This window comes from Oryzias latipes, chromosome 9 (assembly GCF_053564925.1).
Source record: "Oryzias latipes strain Hd-rR chromosome 9, Olatipes_Hd-rR_3.1".
NCBI classification, from domain to species: Eukaryota; Metazoa; Chordata; class Actinopteri; order Beloniformes; family Adrianichthyidae; genus Oryzias; species Oryzias latipes.
Genome location: NC_136245.1, coordinates 35,231,082 through 35,240,000, shown reverse-complemented (window position 1 = coordinate 35,240,000; position 8,919 = coordinate 35,231,082). Strand labels below are relative to the sequence as shown.

General features: G+C 49.4%; 1 protein-coding gene across 5 annotated transcripts in view; it reads left to right on the top strand.

Annotated features, from left to right (window-relative positions):
• The window catches only part of LOC101159330 (protein unc-13 homolog B), a 42,915-nt gene that overhangs the window by 7,735 nt on the left and 26,261 nt on the right, over nucleotides 1-8,919 (top strand). For 3 of the 5 annotated variants that reach the window (XM_078953425.1, XM_078953423.1, XM_023958108.2), the window contains exons 5-14: nucleotides 763-932; nucleotides 1,265-1,380; nucleotides 1,764-1,927; nucleotides 2,401-2,551; nucleotides 4,917-4,985; nucleotides 5,210-5,299; nucleotides 5,372-5,512; nucleotides 6,977-7,206; nucleotides 7,279-7,364; nucleotides 7,460-7,495. In XM_078953425.1, the coding sequence (XP_078809551.1) occupies nucleotides 763-932; nucleotides 1,265-1,380; nucleotides 1,764-1,927; nucleotides 2,401-2,551; nucleotides 4,917-4,985; nucleotides 5,210-5,299; nucleotides 5,372-5,512; nucleotides 6,977-7,206; nucleotides 7,279-7,364; nucleotides 7,460-7,495 (1,253 nt within the window). The remainder of the gene's footprint in view (nucleotides 1-762; nucleotides 933-1,264; nucleotides 1,381-1,763; nucleotides 1,928-2,400; nucleotides 2,552-4,916; nucleotides 4,986-5,209; nucleotides 5,300-5,371; nucleotides 5,513-6,976; nucleotides 7,207-7,278; nucleotides 7,365-7,459; nucleotides 7,496-8,919) is intronic. The other 2 variants (XM_023958107.2, XM_078953424.1) reach the window with 1 other exon arrangement.

Sequence of the window (8,919 nt, the reverse complement as noted above, 5' to 3'; positions counted from 1 at the left end):
GATGATGGATGGATGGGTGGATGGATGGATGATGGATGGATGGATGGATGGATGGATGGATGGATGGATGGATGGGTGGATGGATGGATGGATGGATGGGTGGATGGATGATGGATGGATGGATGGATGATGGATGGATGGGTGGATGGATGGATGAATGGATGGATGGATGGATGGATGGAAAACTTTTTAAATGATGGATAAATGGATCAAATCCCTTTCTTCTTCTGGTGGTTATCTTCTCCTTTCCACCTACAAAGGCAGCAGAAACTAAAATACATTTAATAAACAATTTTGTTTAAAGCCAAGACAGAAATATATCATCAGTGAATGTCATTAGACTGAATTCAGCATTTCCCAGAGCTCCTGTGTGTCTGCAGACACGGTGAGGGGAGTGTTATAAGGAGGGAGACATGAATAAACCCACGAATGTCCTTCCAGACGTCACATTTGATGAAAACAAAACTTCAGATGAAAATGTAGCTGCTGTGTTGATGACATCAGCACAAATGTCAGACCTTCAGCTGCATTTCTACCCACGTCAGCTAAAGTTTGTGTTTCAGATTTGTTTATTGTTGCTTTTTACAGACTAATTTTCATTTATGGCTTTGCATGTTTTCTTGACAGTGCAGCACACGTACGTGACCAACAGAGCGGCGATCTTATCTTGTAGACCGAATCATGTAGTAACGATGGGATGTCTGAATATTTTATTGTGTCCAGTCACAGCTTTGTACTTAAACTCGTCTTCTGCCGCCACAGCGAATGCCACAACTCATCCGATCGAATCAAGTTACGCGTTTGGGACGAGGACGACGACATCAAGTCCAGAGTGAAGATGCGCCTCAAGAGGGAGTCGGACGACTTCCTGGGCCAGAGCATCATTGAGGTCCGAACGCTGAGCGGCGAGATGGACGTTTGGTACAACCTGGGTAAGAGCGAATGAGCAAAGAGGATCCGGCGTGGAACATGGGGGAACATCTGGGAACATGGGGGAACATCTGGGAACATGTGGGAACATCTGGAAACATGTAGGAACATCTGGGAACATCTGGAAACATGTAGGAACATCAGGGAACATCTGGGAACATGGGGGAACATCTGGAAACATGTAGGAACATCTGGGAACATCTGGAAACATGTAGGAACATGTGGGAACATGGGGGAACATGGGGGAACATCTGGGAACATGTGGGTTGTGTTGTGAAAGTTCAGCACATGATGCTGAATCTGCCGTTTGTTTGTGTTGCGGGTTTGATGGCAGAGAAGAGAACAGACAAGTCGGCCGTCTCTGGAGCCATCCGTCTGCAGATCAGCGTGGAGATCGCCGGCGAGGAGAAGGTGGCGCCGTATCACGTACAGTACACGTGTCTCCATGAGGTAAAGCCGGATGAATCTCTCCAGGACAAACGATCTACTGAACCCATGCTCTAGAACACGGTGTGGAACCTTCAGCACAGTCTCTCTAGCTGTTTTCCCGCTGACCTGCAGAGTTCTTCTGATTGGATGGAATCCTGACCAATCAGGATGAACCCTCTTGTCTGTGATTGGCTGGTTTGGTGCTTCAGGTTACAAACTTCTGGTCTTGGACCATGAAAACAGCAAAAACACTGATGTTTGTCACTCTGAGCTGAATTTGGCCTTTGGTTGTTGTTTTAAATGAGAGAGGAAGGTTTTACGAGGATTTTCGTTCTTTAGGTATTCCTAAAGTGTTTTTTCTGAAAAAGTGAACGATGCCGACTCAAAGAGGGTTCCTCTTCCAGAACATCTTCCACTTCTCCACGGACGTGGAAGGAGGCGGCGCGGTGAGGATCCCGGTTGCTGTTGGAGACGAGGCCTGGAAAATTTTCTTTGATGAAGTGCTCCAGGAAATAGCGGACGAGTTCGCCATGCGTTACGGCGTGGAGTCCATGTACCAGGCCATGACGTAGGTTTAAGGCTGCAGGTTTCACCCCACTGAGGGGAAACGGCTCTGTGTTTGCAATGGGGGGGGGCAGTCTGAGGGGTTTTAAGGTCTCAGTTTGGAGCCTTAATCATCTGCAGTCCTCACTGCAGATGCAAACGTTTGTGTTTTGGGGACAAACCCTCAAAAATGCTGCTGCTTTGCTTTTAGAAGGAATTCATTCTTGATGAGTTTCTGACAGAATTTAGGTTTATGGATTTAGAAATGAGTTCTGAACCACCAAGACCTGGATCCAGAGGACGGTTTCAGTTCAGATCCTCAGGATATTCATGTTGAATTCACATGAATTCTCTTTTAATTTGATGCATCAATGCTAAAGCTCATTTTGTAGCTGTTGGTTTACATTGAGAGTTATTGTCTGTTTCAGTTGTATTGTCTTTAAAAGATCTGTCTGTCCATCCATCCGTTCATCTTTCCTCCTCCTTCTTCTTCTGCAGCCATTTTTCCTGCCTCTCCTCCAAGTACATGTTGTCTGGCATCCCCGCCGTGATGAGCACGCTGCTGGCCAACATCAACGCCTTCTACGCCCACCCCACCGCCTCCACCAACGTCTCTGCTCCTGCCAGGTTTGCTGCCTCCAACTTTGGGGTGAGTGTCCGTCAGTCAGAACAGAGCGGAGTCCTCTGGTCTCACCGGGAAATCACATCACTGATTTATTATCAGTTGCATTCAAGCTCCTCAGCAGACATGAATCCATGAGTCAGCATGGACATGTACACATTCAATTAATCAGTAAAATCCAGAAATTTCATTCAATTTAATCTTTTATACGGCCCAATATCACGACAGAGTTTTCTCAACAGCTTCACACGGTGACTGATCTGGATCTTTTCTTCAAACGTTCCACCAGAATCACAGGAAGTGATGTTTAGTTGACAGGAAGTGTCCCGGCATCATCTGGTCTTTGCGAAGACTTTCCAAAGTCTCAGATTCGGACCTTTACTGGCCAAACGGCTGGACCACAGTTTGGTCTGAATCTGCTCTGTGCAGCGACCACATGATGATGTCAGAGCGAGGAGGACAGCGACCACACGATGATGTCAGAGCGAGGAGCACAGCGACCACACGGTGATGTCAGGGCGAGGAGCATAGCGACCACACGGTGATGTCAGGGCGAGGAGGACAGCAACCACACGGTGATGTCAGAGCGAGGAGGACAGCGACCACACGGTGATGTCAGAGCGAGGAGGACAGCGACCACACGATGATGTCAGAGCGAGGAGGACAGCGACCACACGGTGATGTCAGAGCGAGGAGGACAGCGACCACACGGTGATGTCAGAGCGAGGAGGACAGCGACCACACGATGATGTCAGAGCGAGGAGGACAGCGACCACACGATGATGTCAGAGCGAGGAGGACAGCGACCACACGATGATGTCAGAGCGAGGAGGACAGCGACCACACGGTGATGTCAGAGCGAGGAGGACAGCGACCACACGATGATGTCAGAGCGAGGAGGACAGCGACCACATGATGATGTCAGAGCGAGGAGGACAGCGACCACACTATGATGTCAGAGCGAGGAGCACAGCGACCACACGGTGATGTCAGAGCGAGGAGCACAGCGACCACACGGTGATGTCAGGGCGAGGAGGACAGCGACCACACGGTGATGTCAGGGCGAGGAGGACAGCGACCACACGATGATGTCAGAGCGAGGAGGACAGCGACCACACGGTGATGTCAGAGCGAGGAGGACAGCGACCACACGATGATGTCAGAGCGAGGAGGACAGCGACCACACGGTGATGTCAGAGCGAGGAGGACAGCGACCACACGATGATGTCAGAGCGAGGAGGACAGCGACCACATGATGATGTCAGAGCGAGGAGGACAGCGACCACACTATGATGTCAGAGCGAGGAGCACAGCGACCACACGGTGATGTCAGAGCGAGGAGCACAGCGACCACACGGTGATGTCAGGGCGAGGAGGACAGCGACCACACGGTGATGTCAGGGCGAGGAGGACAGCGACCACACGATGATGTCAGAGCGAGGAGGACAGCGACCACACTATGATGTCAGAGCGAGGAGCACAGCGACCACACGGTGATGTCAGGGCGAGGAGGACAGCGACCACACGATGATGTCAGGGCGAGGAGGACAGCGACCACACGATGATGTCAGGGCGAGGAGGACAGCGACCACACTATGATGTCAGAGCGAGGAGCACAGCGACCACACGATGATGTCAGAGCGAGGAGCACAGCGACCACACGATGATGTCAGAGCGATGTCTGACAGCGACCACACGGTGATGTCAGAGCGAGGAGGACAGCGACCACACGATGATGTCAGAGCGAGGAGCACAGCGACCACACGATGATGTCAGAGCGATGTCTGACAGCGACAGCGATGTCTGTAAATCCAGATGTAACAGAGACCTGCTGGTTGCCATGGAAATGAGAAAATCACTCTGGCATTCAAAAATAAACCAATGCACATGTTAATTGGGCCCAAACATGAAACATTAAAACAGAAAAACAAGAAGAAAAACACCTTTTTGTTTTATGTTGCCATGGTAACAGCTATACGGCTGCAGAACGTTCTGAAGATCTGAATCCTTTTATCTCACGCTGTCAGAGAAGAAAACCAGATCAGTCATTCTTCCTCCTACCAAACATCCATGCTGGTGAATGCCAAGCTTCATCCTCATCAAACCCGTTGTCACAGAAGCGATGTGGGCGGAGCAAGTGAAGAAAACTGTTTTGGTTTCAGCCTCAGACATAAGGGAACTTTCTAGTTGTTAGGAATCCGACCTTCCTGCTGTAATCTGTCTCTGTCCTGTCCAAGGATCATTGAAATCCTGGGTTATCTGAGCTTCCATGTAAAATAAATCTTTGTGTGTGGACATGTCTTCAGTCTGAGGTGGACACCTGATTCGCGCTTCATCATGTGAGGGCAGCAGTTCTTACTAGACGTGCTTGTTCCTTCTGGTTCTCCAACAGAGAGATCGCTTCGTGAAGCTTCTGGATCAGCTGCACAACTCTCTGCGCATCGATCTGTCCACGTACCGCGTGAGTACCCCTCCCACGAGCCAGGCAGGCCTCCTCCCTGCAGACGATGCTGTGGAGCCCCCACAGTGTGTGTGTGCCTGTGTGTGTGTGAGTGTGTGTGTGAGTGTGTGTGTGTGTGTGAGTGTGTCTGTGACTGTTGTGAGCGTCCTAACAAGGTAGAAAAGCACTACATGAGTAAATGCCGTTTCCTCTCAGTTTGTGATGACTCGTCTGTTTCCGGGCAGAATAACTTCCCCGTCAGCAGCAAGCCTCGTCTGAACGACCTGAAGTCAACTGTGGATCTTCTCACCAGCATCGCCTTCTTCCGGATGAAGGTAGCACATAGATTTAGGACGGGTTCTTCTTGATGTGAGTCCGGTTTGGTTCAGACTCTGCTCCGCGTTCAGGTCCTGGAGCTGCCCAGCCCCCCCAGAGCAGCCAGTGTGGTGCGGGACTGCGTCAAGGCGTGCCTTAAGTCCACCTACGAGTACATCTTCAACAACTGCCAGGAGCTCTTCAACCACCAGTTTCAACCTGCTGACCAATCAGTGAGTTCTCCTTTGTGGGTGGGCGGGGCTTCCTCGGTCAGATTGGATTTAGGAAATGTAACCACAAGGGGGCACAGTTCAGTGATTTTTGCCTGTTAGTCCCAACTCCAAGTAAATGCAGACAGTTGAGTCAGGAAGAACATCTGACATGAAACCAAAGACCAACCAATCAGGAGAATCGTGAAGGTCAGGTGTGACCAATGGACAGGTGAAGCAGGCTGTGGGGACAGCAGCCAGAGACTCTGAGGCAGAGACAGGAGGAGGAGGAGGAGGCAGCAGGGATGAAGAGGCTGAGGTTCTCTTTGGGATCAGGAATGAATCCATCAGAGGATCAGATCATGGATGTTCTGGAGATCCATGAAGGGAACAGTGATGATGATGGTGAACGGATGCTGAAGGTGGAGCTACCAGGAAAGAGGAGGTTGATGGATGGAGGAGGAGGTGAGGGAGGAGGATGCAGAGAAGCTTAGATGGAGGGAGTTGATTTGCTGTGGCGCCCCCTAAAGGAAGCAGCTGGAAGACACACCTGTTGGGTATCGCTTTTCTGTCACATACTCAAAAATAAACTATTGCCATGGTAACGAATAACTTTTTCAGTCCTAAAATCCTTTCATGTTGACATTCACAACCTTTAAGAGTATTAATTCCAACCGGGAGAAATGTGCTTTCAACATGGCGCCCGTGTAAAGATGGCGGCGCTCTCAGTCACCCACCATTAAAGAATGAATGGGGGGGTTGTTATTAGAGGTAAGATCTTAAGCCCGAGCCCGAGTCACACTAAATGACAATCATTACGTTCGGGTCGATTCGGGCCGGGCTTCTCTCTCGCTGACTTTTTTAATAAACATATTGTAATGGCTGCAAAGAAGCTCCTTAGGCGGGCGGTTCTCAAACAGCTCTTTATTAATCCTGCGTGTCAGAACGGTTACCGCACGAACCGAAAGGCACAGCCAGCTTCTTACTCAGAGGGAGAACGTTCACCGAACGCACACACACCCGGGTTCTGGCCGGGTTTGGCTTTAATGCCCGCGGGCCTGGGTCGGGTCGGGCTGGGCTGGAGTTTTTACCTCTAGAATATATGTGTGACGGTGAAGCTGACGGCGACTTTCAAAGTGTTGGATTATTTACCCATGATCCTTTGTGACAGAAATGCGTCAAATCTTTACTTCCTGTTTTTAACAGCAGGAAACTCAAATCTTTTTAACTCCTGCTGTCAGAGGATGTTTCAGGATTATGGACCATCTTTATCCAGACAACCAATAGTTCAGAGATGGCAGTGTGTTCATTGTAGAAACAGATTCAACCTTTTCTTTTTGAATTGAAATCATTTCATTTTCGGAAAAACTAAACGTTTGTCATGTCAGATCTTTAGCTCATGAGGCAAATTTGACCTTTTCAAGCTAAAAACGTTGTTTTCTGTGCGTTTTGATGATGAAGCAGCTTTTCTAACCTGTCACGTTCCAGCCGCCTGAGCCGAAGAAGAAAAAGAAAAAACAGGACGACGGACAGACGGGAGAAGAGGATGAGGAGCAGGATGAAGAGTTGGAGGAGGGGGAGGAGGAGGAGAAGGAGTGTCTGCCGCCTGAGGAACAAGGCCCGAGTATCCAGAACCTGGAGTTCTGGCCCAAACTCATCACACTTATCGTGTCCATCATCGAGGAGGACAAGAACTCGTACACGCCCGTCATCAACCAGTCAGTGCTCGCCTGCTGCCAGTCTCCCATCAGCACCAACGGCGAGTAACCGCCGCCCTGTCTGCCACGCAGGTTTCCCCAGGAGCTGGACGTGGGGAAGGTCAGCGCCGAGGTCATGTGGTCGCTCTACGCTCAGGACATGAAGTTCGCTCTGGAGGGTAAGACTGCTAAAAGGAAGGCAGGAACATGACACAGTAGGAGGAGCTCTTCCATCTTCATCTGCTCTCATCCTTCTCTGGATCATCTTCTTCAGTTTTGGATCAAATTGACCACAAACGCTGGAACAGCGGTGAGTTTCTGTGGAGGAGCCTGTTGGGCTCTGAGAGGTGTCGACCTGAAGGTCAGACCTTCTCTGAAGCAGCTACACCAGGACTAAGCCCCTAAACTGCTGCTGCCCAACCCCTGTCAATAAAAACTCAGGTCGCCATGGCAACAACAACAACAAAAACTGTGGAGAAGGAAGCATCTGAAAATGTCCTCAGATGTTCTGCAAAACTTGAAGTGAAGAACTGAATGAAAACTTTTCTCTACATCTGTTTTTCTTTGTTGTTGAATGTCAGCTGGTTAGCATGTAGCCGTAGTGGTTAGCGTGTAGCCGTAGTGGTTAGCGTATTAGCCGTGTAGCCATAGTTGTTAGCACATTAGCCGTGTAGCCGTAGTGGTTAGCGTATTAGCCGTGTAGCCATAGTTGTTAGCACATTAGCCGTGTAGCCGTAGTTGTTAGCACATTAGCCGTGTAGCCGTAGTTGTTAGCGGATTAGCGTGTAGCCATAGTTGTTAGCACATTAGCCGTGTAGCCGTAGTTGTTAGCATATTAGCCGTGTAGCCGTAGTTGTTAGCGTATTAGCGTGTAGCCATAGTTGTTAGCACATTAGCCGTGTAGCCGTAGTTGTTAGTGGATTAGCGTGTAGCCATAGTTGTTAGCACATTAGCCGTGTAGCCGTAGTTGTTAGCGGATTAGCGTGTAGCCATAGTTGTTAGCACATTAGCCGTGTAGCCGTAGTTGTTAGCGTATTAGGGTGTAGCCGTAGTTGTTAGCACATTAGCCGTGTAGCCGTAGTCGTTAGCGGATTAGCGTGTAGCCATAGTTGTTAGCACATTAGCCGTGTAGCCGTAGTTGTTAGCGTATTAGCGTTTAGCCGTAGTTGTTAGCACATTAGCCGTGTAGCCATAGTTTTTAGTGGATTAGCTGTGTAGCCGTAGTTGTTAGTGGATTAGCCGTGTAGCCGTAGTTGTTAGCGGATTAGCGTGTAGCCATAGTTGTTAGCACATTAGCCGTGTAGCCGTAGTTGTTAGCGGATTAGCGTGTAGCCATAGTTGTTAGCACATTAGCCGTGTAGCCGTAGTTGTTAGCGTATTAGCCGTGTAGCCGTAGTTGTTAGCGTATTAGCGTGTAGCCATAGTTGTTAGCACATTAGCCGTGTAGCCGTAGTTGTTAGCGGATTAGCGTGTAGCCGTAGTTGTTAGTGGATTAGGCGTGTAGCCGTAGTTGTTGTGGATTAGCGTGTAGCCATAGTTGTTATTATGGCTACACGCGGATTAGCGTGTAGCCATAGTTGTTAGCACATTAGCCGTGTAGCCGTAGTTGTTAGCGGATTAGCGTGTAGCCATAGTTGTTAGCACATTAGCCGTGTAGCCGTAGTTGTTAGCGTATTAGCCGTGTAGCCGTAGTTGTTAGCGTATTAGTGTTTAGCCGTAGTTGTTAGCACATTA